The sequence below is a fragment of the Empidonax traillii genome, unplaced genomic scaffold (assembly GCF_003031625.1).
Source record: "Empidonax traillii isolate 1590-97213 ecotype Southwest subspecies unplaced genomic scaffold, ASM303162v1 scaffold1590:size92424, whole genome shotgun sequence".
Taxonomy (NCBI): Eukaryota; Metazoa; Chordata; class Aves; order Passeriformes; family Tyrannidae; genus Empidonax; species Empidonax traillii.
Window position 1 is genome coordinate 1 of NW_020956783.1, and position 19,826 is coordinate 19,826.

Below are 19,826 nucleotides of genomic sequence, written 5' to 3' on the forward strand. Positions count from 1 at the left end.
TCCTGGTGCTCCAGACCCTTCCCCTGCTCCCTTTCCTTCTCTGGACACGCTCCAGCCCCTCAATGTCTGTCCTGTAGTTACAGGAGTAACTATACCTGTTCAGTAGACACAGGTTATTGCTATAGCTTTCCTAGAAAACATAAAACCTCTCCTAGATTTCACTCTGTTTTGCTGGGTTTTTCCGCCAGGTGAGGCATCACAATTATCTGGGCACCCTGTCATGCTTTCCATAAATAGGAGGTGGCATCAGACCACGAGATCCCCACCCTGTTTGCCTGCTGATATGTTTCAAAAGGCATTTGCTCAGTAAACACCTGCTCCACCCAGTTTCCCTCGATCAGTATGGCCTTTCTGTCTAGGCTTTATCTGAAAACCACTTCCACTATTTCGTTGTGGGCACCAGGCACTGGCTGAGGCAGAGCCAGGCCTGGATCCAGGCACTTACGCACTCCTCCGGGTCAGATGCAGCTGCACAGGGCTCCCACTGGCCCTGGAGATGTCTATCTTTGGCCATTCCCAGGTCAAACACAGCTTCCTGAGCTCCAGCAGCCTCCTTGCCCACTCTGCTCAGTACTGGTGAGGTCACACTGCTGGTGCTGGGTCCAGCTCAGGGCTCCCCAGCACAAGAGAGATACACTGATGAGCCTGTTCAATGCAAGGCCATGAAGGAGATGAAGGTCTGAAGCATCCTTCATATGAGGAGAGGCTGTGAGAGCTTTTGAGTTGTTTATCCTGGGGAAAAATAGTCTCAGGAGGACTTCATAGACGTGTATAAACAACTTATGGGAGGGAATGAAGGCAGGAAGCCAGGCTCTTCTCAGCAGTACCCTGTGACACGACAGGAGACAATGGGAGCAAACTAAACCACATGAAATTCACCCACAAAGCACAGACTGGGTCGGGCTGGAAGGGACCACAGAGGCTCATCTGGTCCCACCTCCCTACTCCAACAGGGTCATCCCAGAGCACATGGCACATGATTGTGTCCAGACGATTCTGGAATATCTTTAGTGAGGGAGACTTCAAGCCCTTTCTGGGCAACCTGTTCCAGTGTTCTGTCACTGCACAGGGAAGGACACCTCATCTTCAGGTGAAACTTCCTGGGCATCAGTTTCTGCACATGGCCTCTTGTCCCCTCAAGCAGAGCCTGGTGCATCCTCTGACCCTTCCCTGCAGACACTGACAGACATGGATGAGGTCCCCTCTCAGTGCCTCTTCTCAAAGCTGAACAGCCCCGGTTCCCTTAGCCTTTCCTTGTAAGAGATGCCCCAATCCCTTCATCATCTCTGTCACCCTGCTCTGGACCCACCCCAGGAGCTTCATGTCTTTCATGTACTGAGGAGCTCAGAACTGCACAAAATTTAATGACAAGGGGAGGCTCTTCCCATGTCTGCTGAGGAGAGCCCATGGCACCTTGTGGTTGGGATGCCCACTTTTTTTTCTTCTACAGGCAGATCAGCAAGTCCTCCCAGTAACATGTAACCAGGTGTTTTGTTTAGAGAAAACAACATGGATAGTCTCAGGATGGTTCAGAAGACCCCGGATCCTGCAAGGCTCTGGTTTAGTGTCAAAGTCACCCTAAAATATAGAGGTCTTTCAGTGCCCAAGTCCTGCAAGTGCTGCAGCCTTCAGAGGCTCCAAGACAAAGCCCAGGTTTGTGAGGGATCACCTAATCTCTTGGAAGTCTTTGGCAAGCAAACAAAACCAATCAAAAAGAAAAAGCAAAGCCTGTTCCCCAGGTAAGCAGGGATGTGTTTGGCTGTTCAAAGGGTTCTGATAAGGTGACCAAGTTTAAAGAACAAATAAAAGTACGATTAGGGCCAAAGTCCCAATGCCAGCCAAAACTCATAGAAAGGAGCAACAACATCCTTCTCACCTAAACCTGAGCTCACTCACCTGCTCTTCAGCCTTCCCACCCAAGGGTATCTCTGCTTGGTGCTGGCACAGGCTCTGTCTCATCCCCTTTGGGACAAGGTCCCCTTGACAGTGGGATCCCACACAGCACAGCAGCCACAGCACTGGTCTCGCACTTGGCTCTCACCATGCCTTGTTCCCAGCTTCCCAGACTGATGCATTTGCTCCCTGAGCATCCTTCCAGAGAGAGCTGGTATTGATGGGCATAGCTACACAGAGCAGGGTGAATTCAGTGTCCCAGGAGAGCTGTTGGAAGCTGGGCAAATGGGCATGCTCAGCTTCCTCTGCAAAGTGTAAAATTAACTAAATATCAGTTTAGGTGGGTGGCAATGGATGGTGGCAATGGCAGTGGAAGGGGAGGCCCATGGTGTGATAGATTTCAGAACAACTCGGAAAGCAAACTTGCACATTGGTGATAACACAGCAGGCTGGATACCCTGGGAGAGTCATCTAGAAATTATCATGGGTCGTTCCACAAACAGGTCTGTCTGGAAAGCAAACAGAAAAGCTGCACAAAGGGTTTGCTGGCAGCAAAGGCACAGCTCGTCCCTCTCTGAAGTTTCTCTCCATCAGGAGTTCTGTGGGAATGTCTACAGACCTAGGAAATTGGTATGTCCCAGACCCTGTATTCCCCAGTCCATCACTGCATCTGGGGCTGACTTGCTGCTGTGGAGACAACAAAGCCCTTGTCCTTCCATCTCCCTTGAGATCCAGCAAGCTCTAGGCTGCTGGCGTACAAATGACACTGCCAAAGTGACCACGATGGCAAAAAATGAGGAAGAGAAATGCTTGCTTAAGCAAAGCACAATTAAATAAATAAATAGAATTAAATACAGAGAAAACATGCTGATGTGATTTGAGCAGGGACCTTGCAGTCATACCCAGGGAGGAATGGGACCCAGTCCCACATCAGACATGCTTTCCCTGACTTATCCCAGTGGCAACAACCTCCTCCCAGGTGCTCAAACTCTAGCTATCTGCATGAGGCAAAGGGACAAGCCTCCAGCCAGGAGGTTCCGGCCTCAGGCATTGGACTCCTTCTGCAGATGCAGCAGTGCCACCCTGGTCCTGCCCTCATCCCCTTGCACCAGCCAGGATTCTTTGGAGGTCTACCCTACCATCATGGCACTGTCAAGAGATCTTCCAGTCCTCTCGACATGAGATCAGTACTATTTTTACTCCTGGCCCTTCCCAGGATAATTTCAACCCCGGATATGACTTTTTTGGTAGTGCTTTGGTTTTCCCCCTCCTGCTAATGGCTTTGCCCAGAAGTTAAGCAACACTGGCTGCTTCTTTTAGAGGTTTTGTTGGTTTTGCAGATGTTCTGCTTTGTCTTTAAAAAGAAGCCCTTTCCATCAGGAGCTCCATCACTCTCCATTTCCTGTTAAGGAACCCTCTGCGGGACACTCCAGCCCCAGGAAATCCCACGGGGTTGCCCCCAGCCTCTGCTGGCAAAGCCCTGCAGCAGTTTCCTCATCTACCCCAGGACCCCAGACTCTGCTCCCTACAAAGACATCTCCCTGAATGCCTGGCTGCAGCTGCCTCCCTCTTGCAAACACACACAAGGACACTGGTGTGCTCCTTAGCCAAGGAATTGGCCCAGGGAGCAGCAGTGGCCTTTCTTCTGCTCCTCACTTGCACAGCACTGTCCTGGCATCCAAGCTCTCACAGAACAAAGCTTTGCTGCTCCTGCCTGGAAGGTTCTGGCTGGCTCTCACCTTTCCAAGATCTTTTGTGCTGCCCACCTGAAGGCGGCTGCTCACACTTCAGGGCTCAGCAGCGAGTGTTGGAGAATCTGCCTCCAGCAAGACCAAACAAAAACCCACACACAGCTTTCTGCTGGTTTGTTTTTATGCTGGAGTGATCCCCACCCAGCAGGTAAAAAGAATAAGGTGTGGTTGAAGGCAGGAAGGTGGCTGGTGGATGTTCCAGCAAGGCTCAAGCCCTTGCAAACCCCAGTGCTTTCCCTTACATCACCCATTGCTCTGGTAACTGGTCCAGCCTCAGGGCTGGAAATCCAGCTCACAAGTCTCCTTTCCTCCTCCCCAGAGAGGCAGTCACCTTCTCACATGTTCCACTTCATCTCAATCCCAGGTACAGGCTTGCAAATGGATCAGAGATGGCTGCTTTCCAGGTGGAGCTTGTCCAAAAATCCAGGGAAAAACCCACTAGCAGCTCCTCTAGACCATGGACAGGCCAAGCAGGAAAGCCATTACATCAGAGTGGCAAGGTCCTGGGAGGTCCCGAGGCTGGCTGAGGTCTCCTTGCTCATCATCTGAAGCAGGGACAGGGGACAGGAATGGTCTGGTGTCTTTGGGGCTTCTCTTCTGCCTTCTGCTGAAATCAGGAGTGAATGTACAGCCACCAGAGGAGGTGCCCAATCCCTCCTACAAGGGCACGTTTTGCTCCTCAAGGGACACAGCTGCAAAAGGTGCAGCTCCAACAGGTTGCACTCCAACACAGCCTCTCTGGGATGCAGGTGCAAGGTAGCAGAAGGATCCCAAGAGAGCTCCTGAGGTCCCTCAGATGCATCCGCTGGCACAGGAAGCACACAGGTAGAGGAGAGATTGTGCTGTGCTTCCCATCACCACATCTCTACGGGAGCAGACAACTTTGCCTTTTGAGTTTCTCTCAAGTTATACCCGAGAAAGAGGCTGCAAACAAGGATACATGAAATCCTGGCTGGGAGTACGTATGGAAACTGAACCTCCATGAGGTCACTGTGGACAAATAAGCTTGTCCCTAGAGAAATAAATGAGCTGAGCAGCAGTCACTGAGAAAGAGGAAACAACTAAAGATGAGCAAGATCAAGCCCATCTGGGCACCCTCACACTGACGAGCCTCTGGATGATCCCAAACATTCTATTGCCCTGCAACAATAGACTGTTCCCCAAGGTCCTGCCTGGGGAATGCTCACAGACCCCTCTGCCACCTACCCCACATCACTGTGCCCCAGGCAGGCTTATCCAGCTTGGATTGCATGGAGCAGAGGGAAGGAGAAGGAGAAGCACCAACTCTCAGTCCCTGCATCAGAGAGGGGTTTGATCCCCACAGACGAGCTCACGTGTGGCTCTCAGGAGCCCCAGACTTCCAGATAAGCTGCCAGCCTGGGCAGAGAGCCGGAGCACAGGATGGGTGGAGAACACGAGAGCCCCACAGCAAACTTGTGGTTTTGGTGAGGTGGACGGGGAGAGGCAGCACCTGCCTGTGCCAGAGCGAGGGGAACAACTGCCTCCCTGACAGCTAGAGGGGAGGGAGGGAGCTGGGCCCTTTTGTCCCTCCAGAAAGCCAAGGTCTGAGCTGGAAGTGACTTATGTGCCCAGTATGTACATCCTGAGCCCTGTCAAGGGAAAGCACACGTGGCCAAGGTCCTCTCCTCTGGGGCCAGGAGGTACGTGGGGTGACTGGTCCTGCAGAGGGGGTGTTGCACAGCCTGAGCCACTGACCCTGGTGGCCTGTGTCACAGCCACCCATCTCCACCTCCCCAGGCGTCTGTGCCCAAATAGGAGAAACATGCGGTCCTGCTACCTGGGTCCCTGCTCATGCAAAGCCATGGATGATGCTGTGCAGGATTCTGGGATGAGCTTGAAGGGGAAGGATGTGGAGGAGAAGCTACTGCAGACAGAGAAGACCCTGGCCGAAGGACCTGCTGTGGACTTCCATCGTGGAGGGCAGCTGCCAGTCCTCCTTTGAGTTCTTACTTTGTCCACCAGCCAGCAAGAAGCAGACCCAGTAACCACTTTTTCACTGGTACTAGAAACGGGTTGGCTTCCTAGTAGGGCTGTCCTGTTGCTGATCATCCTGGCACAGCACAGTCCCAGCGTGGGGCCTGAGAACTTGGCTAGCTTGGGAGAATATGGGAGGCCAATCTGAAGATGGCAAATGCAAGTGTTAAGTGGTGCCTGGAGCAGCGAGGGAAGCACAGGAGGGAGCTGGGGATTGCAGTAACCCCAGCCCAGGCTGTGCTGGAGAGGACTCCATGTCATGGAGGTGTGACCCATCCTGCACAGACCTGAAGACTGTATCAACAAGACAAAGAGCTAAACACTCGTGACCATCTCTGTCAAGAAGCAAAAGCAGAACACGAGAAGGGAAAAGAAGGGACAAGCACAAAGAGCAGAGAAGGCAGAAAAGTCCAACAGCCATGGGTGAAACCCAGGAGCAGTGCAGGGACACACACACAGGTGGCACAGCCCCCTCACCGTGCCCTGCTCAGCCTGCCCCCTGCTCTGTGTGAGGTGGCAGTGCCTTGCAGGGCTAGAGGTGCCACTCACCGTAGCAGAGCCTGGTCCATCCCTGGGCAGTGCTGGAGTGCAGGGCACCAGTGGGAAGGTCTCTGCTGCAGGATCACCATCCCAGCTGCCCCGCCAGGGAGGGGCCTCTGGCCACAGGCACACAAGCCAGGCTCCAGGTGTTTGCTTTGCATTCTCCCAGGCTGATGATAACCACCTGCTCCCCAGCCAAGGCTCCAGCTCACCATGCTGAAATTCAAGAGGTATTTGATCACGTAAGTGGATTTTTTTTAATGTATTTATTAAAGTAAAATACTGTTTTCCTAAGTAAAATTCTCTTTCCAGCCTACCTAGAGGTGATGTCCTTGTGGGTCCCCCTGTATTGGGAAACAGGTGGAGACTGAAGTGGTGATGGGAATAGGCAGAGGAGCATTTCTGCTCTGTTTCTGTGCGGGGCGGTCTGGGGTGATGGGGCTTTCCTCTTCTGGTGAAGTTCCAGTGGCAGCAGGAAAACAGCATCTTTTGCAAGGCTGTTGCCACAAAAGGAGCATGGCAAAGAGAGAGCAAGTAGGATCATAGGCTCATAGAATCACAGAATTCTTTGGGTTGGAAGGGACCTTAAAGTTCATCTGATTCGTCCCCCCTGCCATGGACAGGGACACCTTTCACTAGACCAGGTTGCTCATCCAGCCTGGCCTTGACCACCTCTGGGTGTAAAGGCAGGACACTGGTCCCTCCTGCTGCATTCCAGGTGAGGGATCACCAGCAGAGTAGACATGGAGCAGAAATGTGACTGTGCAAGTCTTTCACATGGCCACCCCAGCGAGTGCAGGTAGGGTGAGGTGCCTCCTCCACAGCCTCCGCTTTGGAGAGGATGGACAAGGATCAGGGAAGGGCAAGGGTTGATTTCACAGCAAAGTCCTTTGGCTGGAGGAGAGTGTTTTGGGACTGAAGTGCGAGGGGGCTCAGGATCATTCCCATCCCAGCTCTGTCAAGGGTAGGGTGGGCACTGACACAGGCAGGCAGTGCCATTGTACCCTCATTGTGCTGCCTTATCTTCTCCTGAGCGTCCCAATGACTGTTTTGCCCATTTTCTTATTTATTGGGGAAAAAAAAAAAAAAAAAAAAAGCTCCAATTACTGGTCAGAGGAAGCAGGCTGTGGCTGTTGTACAGATGGTGTACACTAATTCCCTGTGTAAAATTGCTGCTTTCTGGAGCACACCTGGGCACAGCAAATCAATAAAGTCTTTTTCTGCCACTTATCTGCCTGGTGAACTCCGCCCCGGCACCTCCCGCAGCAGGACCCTGCAGGGCTTGGGCAGCAGCCAACCACAGGCCCGTCCCCTGCGGGGACTTCTGTGTTGGATTGGGATGGGGCACAGGTCAGGCAGAAGCAGATCCTCCTCTGCTTCAAGCAGAGGGAAAATAAGGGCAGGGAATTCCGCAGTACTGCTGCGATCCAGCAGCATCTGCTGCCGAGCAGCACCCCAGGCTGCTGGGACACCCTCCCCTGCTGGGACACAGCACTTGAGACACAGCAGGGGACATCATCCCTTGCAAAGAAACGACCAGCACATTGGGTTTGGATTAAATCCCTTGAGCCAGCACAGGAGGATTCAGCTGCTGTGGCTCTGCCACTGTGACCCCTCACAGCTGAAGGCATCTCTAGGGTGCTGCATCCATCTCTGCACTTTTGGAGGTGACAGCTCACAGGCTCTGACCTGAGGGGGTTCTTCAGCTACAGCCTGCCGATGGAGGCATCTCCAGAGACTCTGCAGGAGCTGGGCTCTTGCAGCCCAACCCACCCTGCAGGGCAGTGCTGGCTCCCAGCAGCTCCGAGTGCACCTTGGACACCTTCTGGTGCTTTGGTCTCAAGTATTTAACTCTGCCCCAAGGCATTCATGATCCTGATCCCATCCTGGTGTGTTAAATGGAGAGAAGGCTGTGCAGGGGTTATAAATGGAAGGCAGCTGAGCCTTCTGAAGGCTCATTGTCCAGCTACAACTCATCCAGCTGCTCCAGCCTCCAAGACAACGGCTGCTAGTGCTACATGTGCCTAGTAATCCAGGTTTTTCAGCCTTCAGTGCAATTTCTTGGCATCTTCAGCACAAACTTCAGTGCTGCCACTTGCTCAGCACACCCTCCTTTGATGCTCACGTGTCCCACCAGAGCCAGCCTGGAGGAAGGAAGGAAGGAAGGGTTCTGTTTTTCTGCTGGCCTGACTAGACCCAAGCACAACACGTGCTGTGTGTTCTTAACCTCGTGTTCAACCAACACAGTGACCGCCTCAAAAGAGCAAAAGGACCTGGATCTTTCCCGGGTTCTCTACAGGCTGAGAGTTTAGGACCCTTGTGGAGGCAAGTCCAGAATTATATCTGCACCAAATACTTGAGAAGTGTTGCATCATTCTGCTTTTGTTACTGGGTGCTTGTGTAGATCCCCCCCACAAGAGAAAGTATGAGTGTATCAGTAAATACCACAGTTATTCACCTCTTCATTCCCTTCTTGCTACTTGTCATGGACTTACCTTGATTTTGGAGAGTTGGATCAAGTTGCCCACCAGATCTGTCCAGCAGAGTCACTTCTTCCCAAAGCAGCTCCTCCCCCACTGCCTTCTCCCTCTTTGGTCTCTGATCTTCCACACAGAGTTCTTTCAACAAGCCTTTCCTCATACCAGCTCTGGGGCAGCCTCAAGTCTCTGCTTCCACCCTCTCCCTTTAACATCCCTTGGCATTTTAAGAGCTGTTAAAGCATCTGGCATTTTTCTGCTCCATTGCTTGTCATGCCCATTCATCTTTGACAGTGTGAGGCTCTCCTCATGCTGCTGGCACGGCCAGGCAATGAGCCACAGGCACATTTGCCAAACACCTGTCTCATCCCAATTTGGCAACCTGTTCCCCAAGTGAAAAAGAGCATGGGTACCACCAGGTTGCCATCAGATTTGGAGATGCTGTGCTGCTGACGTGTAGTAATTTTCTGCCTTTTGAATCCCCAGTAGCACTGCCACGACCTAAGACCTCTCAGTCCTTCCAGTTCCAAGTACTTTAGAAACTACAAACCTCCTGGGAGGAGCTCAGTGCTTCAGCTTGGTAAAGGATGTTACTGGGAGCAGGGCAGAATCATATCCATGAGTGTCCAAATCACTGGAAGCAGCACTGTCATTGTCAAACTACTATTCAGTCATAACAGTTGATGGTTTTTCTGGAACAAATCCAGTTTCTCAATAACAAATCCTAATTTGTGACCTGTCTGATGCACGTGACCACTTTGGACACCCCACATTTGTGTCACTGCTGGCTCACCAGGCAAGTACTGCTCCCACGTGTCACAGGACTGTCTGGAGTAGGAGATAAAGCATCCTGGAGGTTAAGAAGCTCCAGGACAAGCAGGTCTGTGCAGTCCCAGTCCCACTCTCTTGGTCCAAAACTGACCACTGCAGGAAGCGAGCAAGGCCAGCCAACACAGATTAGCTGTCAGAATGTGGCTTCTAAGCACACTCTGATCACATTTCTGTTTTCATTAATTCTTCTTATTTAGATCCCTCCATTTCTTGCTCAGTAAAGCAGGCTGGGACCCCCCCTGCCTCAGAGAGGGGGAGAGCAGGCACCTGGGGCTGGCAGGCTGGACCCCACACACAGCAGAGCCCAACCCAGAGGATTTAGCCAGATCCTTGGTACAAATAATTGCAACAATTGGCAACAGGTAACAGGCAACAATTGGCTCCCTGGGTAGAAACCAGCAGAATCACAGGATCATTCAGGTGGGAAAAGCCCTCTTAGATCATTGAGTCCAATTGTTCCCCCAGCACTGCCAAGGCCACACTAAACCATGTTGCCAAGTGCCATATCTACACCTCTGTTAAATCCCTCCAGGGACAGTGACTTCACCACTGCCCTGGGCAGCCTCTGACAGGGCTTGACCACCCTTTCCATGAAGAAATAAAATGCAAACTAATTTTTTTTTTCCCAGGAAACTTAGCCCCCCAACTGCTCCACTAAAGATTAGGACTACAACTAAGCTCTACCAGGGTGTTGCAGCAAGTCCTGCAAGCAGTAGAAGCCCCATGGCAGTGTTTTCTATGGCCTCCTTTACCTCACACATGTTTCTTCTCCCCATAAATGGTCTGAAATATCTGCTTCCTTGCAGGAAGTTGAATGCAGTCTACAGGTGCCAGCCAGGTCGGCTCTGGATCTTCTTCAGCCTCCTCATCCTCCTCCTGGTCACCCTTCAAGTCATGGAGAAGCTGCAGCCTCCCAGGTAGGTCCAAAGCAGGATTGCAGAACTGCACATCATCCTCCAGCCTTTTGTTGACCACTGAGTTGGGCTCAAAACTGCCCTTCTTAAAACCACCCAACAGGGTCTTCCTTAGACAGGGAGGAAAATCCAAGTGGGAGAGGACCCTCTGAGGCTCTCACATCCCACCCCTACACCCTGGTCAGAGCTGAGCCCACTCTGGGGTCAGGTCAGGCTGCTCTGGGCTTTGTCCTGCCTTACCATAACACCCTACAGATCTTGACTTCACTTGTCCCAGTCTGTGGGGACTGCAATTGTTCCTCCAGCTTCTCCAGGCAACTTGGTCTTCTCTGACTTTGCCTGCTCTTGCTTTGCCCCTTCCATCGCAAGACAAAGGCATCAACACAGGCTGCTGACCTGTCCTTCTCTTCTTCATAGAACTATAGAATCCTTAAAGGTTGGAAAACATCTCTGAGCTTTTTAAGGCCAACTCCTTGTACCCATCCCAACTCCCCAGGGCAGCGGTGAAGCCCTACACTCACCAGCAGTGCCACCCACCCCAGGAAAGATGAGGAAACACACTTGGTGGTGTCTGTGGGAGGGCTCAGGGGTGCTCACTGGGCTGTGGAGTTGTCCTCTCCATGCTCCTTCCACCCTCTGCAGCTGAGCATCGTGTCCTCCCCGTTACAGGAACTGCTGGTGTGAGGTGGAACGTGACCTGCAGCAGAGCACAGACCAGGAGCTCGGCTCTGGCCTCCAAACACCTGACCTGCCCCAGGAGGACAATTCCCTGCAGTGGCAAAGGAAAGCTGTGCCAGACCCCACTTTGACTGAAGACCTGCATGTCAGCTGGGAGACCCCTCTGGAAAGCAGCCCAGGCAGCCAAGAGGAGCATAGGACACGGCAAACGGTGGAGAGCAGTAAGAAGGTGGAAGCTCATCTCTTGCCCAAGAAGCTGAAACCCCAACTCCCTGGCCTGAGAAAAGCAGCCAGAGCAGGTCCTTCTCCAAGCCTTCCTGGCAGGATCGCCGCAGTTTTGGCAGGAGCTGTCTCCAGGCAGTTCATCGTCTTTGCGAACAGACTGAGCACTAGGGAGAACAGGCAAACATCACTGCCCAGAATGACACAGGTGGAGGTACAGAACCAGTCTCAGCCTCAAGCCATGGCTTCTCCCAGCCATCAGAGGGGCAGTTCACTGACACACCCCATCCCAAACTCAGCTCAAGCCCTGCAGGCAGAGGACTTTAACGAAACACATCTGGAGACAGGATTTTTCCTAAACTGGACAGCAGCCTCTACGGTCAAGCAGGTGACAAATGGAGGTCAGAGGGCCAGAGGAGTCGCCCCTCAAGGCAAGACGTGTGAGCCCCAGACTGACATTGTTTTCCTCAAAGTGCACAAGAGCGCCAGCAGCACCGTCATGAACATCCTCTTCCGCTTTGGTGAGACGCACAACCTCACCTTCGCCTTCCCCGTGGGCGGGGGCTTCCAGCTCTACTACCCCCACCACTTCATGGCAAAGTTCGTGCAGGGCTTCTCTCCCAAGAGCCCCCAGCGGTTCAACATCCTCTGCCACCACATGCGATTCCTGCAGCCAGAGGTACAGGCAAAGCCGTGACTGCTGGGAAGGGCGAGCAGGGGAGGGAGACAGGGGCTCACGGGGTGCAAGGTGGGGCACCTGTAAAGCACCTAAACTCTTCAGGGATGAATCACAGAGAGCCAGGATTGCCCACAGGTACCTTTCACGTTGCTGGCATCTCCTGAGAGCTTCTGGGAGCAGGTTTGAGGAGTCACTGTGCTGTGACCCATGACAGGATGGGAGACAGCGTCTGTAGCAATCAGCAGCTATCATCTCCTTCTTGTCTGGTGGGCTCTGGGAGATGTCCTGTTCCCTGGACAGGCCATCAGGAAACCACTGGAGGAGAACATCTAAAGTGCATCAGTTCAGGTCAGCCATGCTCAGCATCCACCCCTCTGGATGCCACTGGATGATACACAAGTCTTGGGAAAGGCAAGGAGACAGGATGTATCTCCATCCTGGAAAGCCCACACAGGTGTGGCAGCACATGGGGAGGTTTGGCCACTGCTCCCCTCATGTGGGTCTTCTGGGGCTCTCCAGCTGGGGCAGCTCCTTGGATGAGCTGCACCTTGAAACCCTCCCCAGCACCCACCATCTCCCGCCCCGGTGAGCGCCTCTGCTTGCCAAGATTGTGGGCAACCGGGTCCCTTCTCCCTACCCCACCTTTAAGCCCTCCTTTTTCTCCTCCACAGGTGCAGAAAGTGGTGCCCAGCTCTGCTGTCTACTTCTCCATCCTGAGGAACCCCGTGCAGCTCATGGAGTCCTCCTTCACGTACTACAAGGGCGCGTCAGCTTTCTCACATGTGCGCAGCCTGGAGGAGTTCTTGAGCCAGCCCCACCTCTACTATGACCCCTCCAAGGGCGACAGCAACTATGCCAAGAACCTCATGACCTTCGACTTTGGCTTCAACCCCAATGCTGAGGTGTCTGCTGAGCGGGTGCAACTCATGGTAAAGGCCATCGAGGCGTCCTTCGACTTACTCCTCATCTCCGAGTACTTTGACGAGTCCATGGTGCTCCTGAAGGAGATGCTGTGCTGGGACCTGGACAGCGTCGTCTCCTTCCCGCTCAACACCAGGGACAGCAGCACGAAGTCCTTCCTCTCAGACAGCGTCGTGGAGAAGATAAAGGAGTGGAACAGGCTGGACTGGGAAATCTACATCCACTTCAACAGGACTTTCTGGGAAAGGATCGACCGAGACATCGGCCGGGAGCGCATGGAGCGGGAAGTGAGGGCGCTGCGGGAGCGGCAGGCAGAGCTGGCGAGGACCTGCCTGCAGGGCACGGGTGGCGTGGCCCCGAAGGACATCAAGGACTCCTCCCTGCGGCCACTGCAGTACGGCAGCGCCAGGATCTTGGGCTATAACCTCAAGCAGGGCTTGGATAAGGAGACGGAGCACATGTGCCGGCGCCTGGTGACCCCGGAGCTGCAGTACAGCAGCGCCCTCTACAAGAAGCAGTTCCCCCCAGTGCCCCCCGAGACCCCCCAGCCCACTCCCTCTGGGCAGGGCAGTGCCCCGCAGCACAGGCTGGAGGACACCCAACACTGAACCTCCCCGCCCCCTCCAGACACCTTCTCCAGCCGCCTTGGCTGAGGACAGCGAGGCACTCGGATCCTGGGATTGGGAGGAGGATGGGCTGGGGGGTGCTGTCCAAGGCAGCCCACAGTCACCTCTGACTGTGCAGGACTGTGCACAAGCTCTGGGTGGTACACACTGCTGTGGAGCAGGACGGGCTGACACGGGGGGTCCCAGGGGCTTGACATGACTTTTCCAGAGAGAACACCTCCACCCCCCCGCCCCCGTCAGCAGCCGAAGACTAAGCAGGAAGGAGCAGATCCAGGAAGGCAGCCCCAGTCCCCACGCCAGAGACTGCAACGGTGCAGGGCCAAGCTGTAAATCAGAGCTTTGGAGTTTGATTTACAGCTTGGGAATGAGTCTCTCTGTCCGTCCAGCTGCAGCTCTCCTCCGCTCTGCCTTAACGCTTCCATGCTGGAAAAGCAGCCTCTTAATTAAAAATAACAGTATCCACAGCCACTCCTTAAATTCCCCTTAATTACATCAGCCTGCCCAGTAGACAATCTCCCCAGCAGCCCAAGAAACAGAGCCCAAATATCCGAAAATGCCTTGAAAAGCAAAACCCAGCAATTTTTTTCCCCTGGCTCTGTGGTGACCTTGCCTTCGGATGCTGCATTTATAGGATCAGCATCCTACCCTGGAGCTGATGCCATGGCACTGGGGTGTCAGACTGCAAGTTCCATACCCATGGGACTGGGGGACGTCTCGTGAGCATCTCTGCAGCCAGACATCCCAATCCACCACTCGGAGTGGCTGTAGGAACATCCTACGCTGTGCCTGGGGAAAGGTACCACAAGAATGGGGTTGTGGTGGGCGAGTCAGCCTTACTTTCCACATCCTGCACTTATTCTCAAATCAGAAGCAGAGCCAGCAAATCAGCTGGGATAATTGGAGGCCTCATCTCTGGGTTTTTCAGCATGATTTCCAAACCAAGAGAGGTTCAGGAAAAATTGCATGGGGGGATCTGAGCATCCCAGGCTCTCCCTGGGGCAGCCACATGAAGCCTCAGAGGTTTAGGTTTACATCCAAAGGTGTCCTGTTTCCTGCTCTGTTTAACCAGGATAAAAGCCACACCGTGCTCCCAGTGCCATTCCTGGGGCAGTGCCAGGCATCAGGCAGGGCAGAATGTGGGGGCACCATTTTGGGGGTGTTTGCTGTGTGGCTTTTGGGGTGTTGTTCATTTGATAAAGTTTAATCTCTGGGGCACATCCACACATCGCTGTGTTGGTTCCTTCCCTCATTTCTCCTGCTGGGATGTGGTGTGGGCTCATGGCTTGCAGAGGTCTGGATCCTCTTAGGGTTGCTGGGGGGCCTGCAGGTCACCCCAGAGAAAAACCACAGGGATGGACAGCCCAGGGGCAGCACAACACCCTGGGATTATCCCCCAAAACCTTTCATGGGAGGGGTGCAGGAAGGAGCAGGGCTGAGTGCCAGATACCAAACCTGCATCTGACACTCACTCTGGATTTCAGGTGGGTGCCTCTTCCTCATTCCCTGTTTGCACCTCAGGAAACAGGAGGAGACTATCCCTGCTCAAGCTCCTGCCAAGGTGACCCAGCGCAGGGACACTGGTACAGCTGGAGCATCGTGTCCCCCCTGTGCTCTTCCCTGGGATGCAGCATCCATGGAGGGCCCTGGGCCCAGCACAGCCTGGGGAGATCCCTGTTCACCCAGCAGGTGTTTCCCATTTTCAGGGATCAGATGGGCTGATATCCCCCAGCAGAGCTCACAGGAACAACATCACTGACTCAAATGCCAACCACAACATTTTTTACTATTATTATTGTTCCCACAAACCGTCATTTTATCTTTAGGAATATTTCACGTGGACAAGGAATGGAGCCCAGGGATGCACTTGCTCAACCACACTGGCTGCCTGGGTCTCTTTTTTTTCCAGCTGCAGTCCCTTTGTGCATCATTTCTCGATGTTGTACAGCACCAAGCCCCTGGCCAAGCACATCCCCCAAGGAGCAGGGTCTCCCATGGCCAGTGAACTCACTTGCCCTGGAGCATTTTTAATTCCTCTCCAAGACCTGTCAGGCTCAGCCTGTGCAACTCAACATCCTCAGTTCAAGTCTGACTCAAAACCCACCACTTTTTGACCAATATTCATTAATAACTCGAAAGATCAAAGCCTGCCTCCTCCCCATTCTAAGTTTCCAAGGTGGTTTCTGGTTTATACTTTGTTTTTATGGCTGCAAGAGACCCAGTGAGGCTATTTCAGGTGTTGCATGATGCAATAACCCGGAGTTGCTCAAGCCTGCCCATGTAATAGTCTTTCTGTGAGCTTCCTGGCAGTGCAAGACAATCAACAATTTATGCAAAAGTGTTAGTTTTTTTCTCTCTGAGATAACAATGAAGGCTTGGAACATTTCGGGCTCTCCAGGGAGTCTTTCAAAGCTATTCCCAAAGGAGCTCAGGGACTCACACATCCTGCAAGGATTTCTTTGTGATGCTTTAAAACAAGTCTCACCCTGTGGCAGGGACTGAACTTGCAGGATGAGCAGCAAAATCTTCCATGCCTGGAAACTCTTTCCCAGGAGAGGGGCTGCGGGGACCCCCTCTTCCCACAGCTCAGGCACGAGGCTCGGGCTTGCTCTTCCCCCCCTTCCTCTTCCTCTTCGGTTCGTCACCCTCCTCGTGCGCTGTCACCTTCACCTTGGGTATCTTGTATTTGCTCTTCTGGCTGTAGAGGAGGTTTTTCTGGAAGAGCCGTGGGATGTTGCCCTGGTACAGCAGGAGGGCAGCAAACATCCCTGGAACGAGAGCACAGACCCTTCCGTGTCCTGCACTGAGCACCTCCACCCTCCCCACGGCTCAGCCGTGATTTCCAGCTCCGCAACCATCCCCATGACCAAAAGGCAGCTCAGCAACACCGAAGCCTTCACTGAGAGCTGACAGACCTTTGCTGTATGGCTTTAAGGAGAATTTAACCAGCGTTTCCTTGATGTAATAAGCTTGTTTGGACCCAAAAAGGCCACAGACCACCCCTGTGGTCTTTTGCCACGAATCATTCCGGTTGGCAAAGCCCTCCAAGACTGTTGAATCCAACCATTCCACCCTCACTAACCCATGTCCCCAGGTGCCACATCCACATGGCTTTTAAATCCCTCGAGAGATGGTAACTCAATCCCCGCCCTGGGCAGCTCTGCCAGTGCCTGACCACAATTTCAGGGAAGAAACTTTCCCTTAAACCTCCTCTGGTACAACCTGAGGCCGTTTCCTCTTGTCCTGATGCTTGTTACCTGGGAGAAGAGACCAACCCCTATCTGGCTCCACCCTCCTGTCAGGGAGTTGTCCCCACTCCTGCATTCAAGGCAGCCCATATCCAGCTCCCCGTGATCATCCTGAGGCTGTGGACAACCCCCAACCACAGCTCAGCCTATCATTGCTCTAAAACACCTTTGCTTTATTCTCCCCCAACCTCTGGCCCATGTCCTGTGCAGAAATTAGATTAAAAAACTTAGATAGCAAAGAGAAGACTCCAGAGAGAAGGAAGCTGGAGGAAAAGTAACACTTGCCACTGCCAAGACCCAAGTTCAGCCCTTTACAGGACTGACATGTGTTAGACCTGGCATTTCTGCTTTGCCCACTGCCCCCCATCCCAGCCCCTGCCCCCGGGAAGATCTCACCTGCGAGAGGCCCCAGCCAGTACACCTGGACATAGTCCCAGAAGCTGTTCCCCGAGCAGTGGAAGGTGGTGGCTGTGGCCAGGGCAGGGTTGAAGAAGGCCCCTGTGAATGATCCAGCTGTGTGGGAAGAGAAATATGGCCAAGGGTCTCACCTGCATCCTTTGGGACACCAACAAACAGCTGGGCCTGGAGACTGTGACCCCTCCTGCCTGCCTGGAGCATCTCTGCTACTGCCCAGCTCCAGCAGCTGCATCCCCTGGACAGGGAAAATTCCACCCTTGTCATCCTGAGCTTTGCAGGAAGCAGAAAAGCTCAGTTTGGAGCTGAGGGGTTTCATCAGGGGACAATGAAGGGAAGCGATTCCAGTCCTGGGCCAAGCTCTGGCTTCCCATGAGCCAACATTCAGCTGCTGCCCAGATATCCTAAATGGCTCTCTTCATCCCAAAGTGACTGTTCCCCAAATTAAATAGAAAACAAACATCATGTCAGTCGTTACCTCGTTAATCGCTACCTCTCCAGTCCTGGCAGATGAAAAAGGGGCTGTCCCTCCCCCACAAGTTGGGTATTTTTCTAAATGACTCAAAAGTGCTGCTCACCTGTGTAGGTCAGGAAGGTGACGGTCGCTGCCCGCGCAGGGACCTGGTAGATGGGGTGACTCTGCTGTGACTTGAGGAGGACAAGGTGGAACAGGAAAGAGCAGGTGCCTTCCACGAGGGCAGCGTGGAGCAGGGAGGTGTGGATGGAGGAGCTGCACTCCGATGAGATGAGGTTCTGGATGAAGTGGAACTGTGTCAGCTCCCAGGACCAGAAGAGCTTGGTGACAGCCCAGCCTGTCCCTGTGCCCACACCCTGGGCCAGCAGCTTAGCAGCTGTGGCTGCCAGGCTGGAGTCGAGGAGCAGGAACTCCTGGACACAGACAGTTGGGTTGGCAGATGCTCCGTCAAAAGAGGCACCATGAACAGCAAAGAGGAGGAAGAGAAGAGTCAGGATCACGTCCAGGCCGAAGCCACCCCCCCACGGGCCGATGTCCATCAGCATCCTCAGCTCCAGGCAGCTCATGCACAGCTGTAACGACCCAGCAAGTTCTCTGGCAAGGCAGCCATATGCTCTGGGAGACAGGAGCCTCTTGGAAAGCCACCTGAGTGCCTGGCACATCCCAACAACCAGGAAAAAAAAAGCAATGGAGACATTGAGGGCGTCCATAACGAGAGCTGTGCTGGGGGGAAAGTCTGGACCAAACCCTGGGAAGGAGCAGGGGAAGCTCCCACAGCTTCTCTTTATAAAGCCCCATGAAAGCAAACGTGGCACAGCCCGACAGGCCTGGGAAATGCCACATGTGTGGCCTCCACAGGGCAATGCCAGCTGCCTCCAGGAACTGATGGAATCACAGCAGCTGGAGCAGCCAACACGGTGTTTGTCCCAGCAAGGAGGTGCCAGTTTTATCCCCACTGGGCCCCCAAGCCCAGCATTCACACCTGAGAGCCCCCAGCAGCTCCCCAGAGCTGCCAGGTCTCCCAAAAGGAGCAAAACAATCTTCATTTGGTTTCTGCTTGGCTCCAATCCCTGTGGCTGCCCCATCCCTCAAAGTGTCCAAGGCCAGGTTAGACAAGGCTTGGAAGAACCTGGGATAGTGGAAGGTGCCCCTGTCCATGCCAGGGGTTAGAATGAGATGAGCTTTGAGGTCCCTTCCAGCCCAAACCATTCGGGGGTTCTATGATAAAACACAACCTACCACCCCCTTCCCAAAGCCCAGGACATGAGGGGACCCAGCAACCCATTCAAGGTGTGCTGGTGGGTATCCCAAACTCCTCTCACCACCCCGTCACACACAAAGAGCCAACAGTTTCCATTATTGCCATTTTATTTCCACCCCCCATGTTATTTATAAAAGACACTGCCAGGAACCGCAGGTTTGAAGCGCACTTGAGCCAGGGATGAGGCACCTCAAACAATTCAAACCTGCTACAGACACACAGACCACACCATGAAAATCTGAAGGCACTGGAGCCACTTGGCCTCCTTCCCCTGATAGCCCTTGGAACAGTGAAAAGAAAGCAGGACCTTTTAGGAGGGCATTTTGGTGATGTTGGTGGAAGTCTCAGCTCAGCATCTCCCCCTGCAACACTTTCCCTCTCCTCGTCTTCCCTCCCCCTCATTCCTACCCCCAAGTGCCCACCCCACAGCGGTTTAGGGAAGGACCCCTTGGATCATTTCTCACAGCACTCGCTTTGGAAACCATGGGAAGTCTGAGCAAGGAGAGGGATCACACTGCCAACAGCCCATCAGCCAGCCCTCCCCTCCTCCCCCCCAGAACTGCCCTGCTTTTGGTCAGCCTGCCTCACAACTTACCCCAGTGTGACCATTTCCAACCCAATTCTCCCTCCAGGTGACAGGCCAAGGGTGCGTCTTTCACCTCAGAGGAGCAGATGGCTTTGCTTGGACAGCAGATGATAAAACATGCTTTTAGAGACTCATAAAGTAATCATGTTGTCATGAAAATTAACCTCTGACACTGTTGAAGCGCTGGCCAAAGCTGCTCATCCCTGCAGAACCAACCACAAAAACCTGTAACATCACAATCCAGCTCATTTCTTTCCATCTCCCGTAATTTCTATTTCTCAGAAGCAGAGAAACATGTAGAGTTTTGTCTTTGGAAAC

General features: G+C 53.4%; 2 protein-coding genes across 3 annotated transcripts; one reads left to right on the forward strand and one right to left on the reverse strand.

Annotated features, from left to right (window-relative positions):
- Positions 1-11,108: 11,108 nt before the first annotated feature.
- LOC114070519 (galactose-3-O-sulfotransferase 2-like) lies at positions 11,109-13,572 on the forward strand. The gene is made up of 2 exons (XM_027907975.1): positions 11,109-11,980; positions 12,652-13,572. The coding sequence occupies exons 1-2, from the start codon at positions 11,501-11,503 to the stop codon at positions 13,507-13,509; spliced, it is 1,338 nt and encodes a 445-aa protein (XP_027763776.1). The 5' UTR covers positions 11,109-11,500; the 3' UTR covers positions 13,510-13,572.
- A 1,822-nt stretch (positions 13,573-15,394) lies between these two features.
- On the reverse strand, positions 15,395-18,946 carry LOC114070522 (aquaporin-12-like). Of its 2 annotated transcripts, XM_027907986.1 has the most exons (3): positions 17,765-18,946; positions 17,169-17,285; positions 15,395-16,292 (listed from the first exon to the last, which is right to left on the reverse strand). In XM_027907986.1, exons 1-3 carry the CDS (start codon positions 18,744-18,746, stop codon positions 16,111-16,113), a joined length of 1,281 nt encoding a protein of 426 aa, XP_027763787.1. In that variant the 5' UTR covers positions 18,747-18,946; the 3' UTR covers positions 15,395-16,110. The 2 variants fall into 2 exon arrangements, with proteins under 2 accessions (XP_027763787.1, XP_027763786.1); XM_027907985.1 differs by having other exon boundaries at positions 16,188-17,285.
- Positions 18,947-19,826: the final 880 nt, after the last annotated feature.

Bases quoted from the DNA above. Each gene is read 5' to 3' on its own strand.
- LOC114070519 (XM_027907975.1), top strand. From the start codon at position 11,501: ATGACACAGGTGGAGGTACAGAACCAGTCTCAGCCTCAAGCCATGGCT. The intron at 11,981-12,651 runs GTACAGGCAAAG...TCTCCTCCACAG, and splicing joins TGCGATTCCTGCAGCCAGAG to GTGCAGAAAGTGGTGCCCAG.
- LOC114070522 (XM_027907985.1), bottom strand. From the start codon at position 18,746: ATGGGGCAGCCACAGGGATTGGAGCCAAGCAGAAACCAAATGAAGATT. The intron at 17,286-17,764 runs GTGAGCAGCACT...CTTCCCACACAG, and splicing joins CACCTTCCTGACCTACACAG to CTGGATCATTCACAGGGGCC.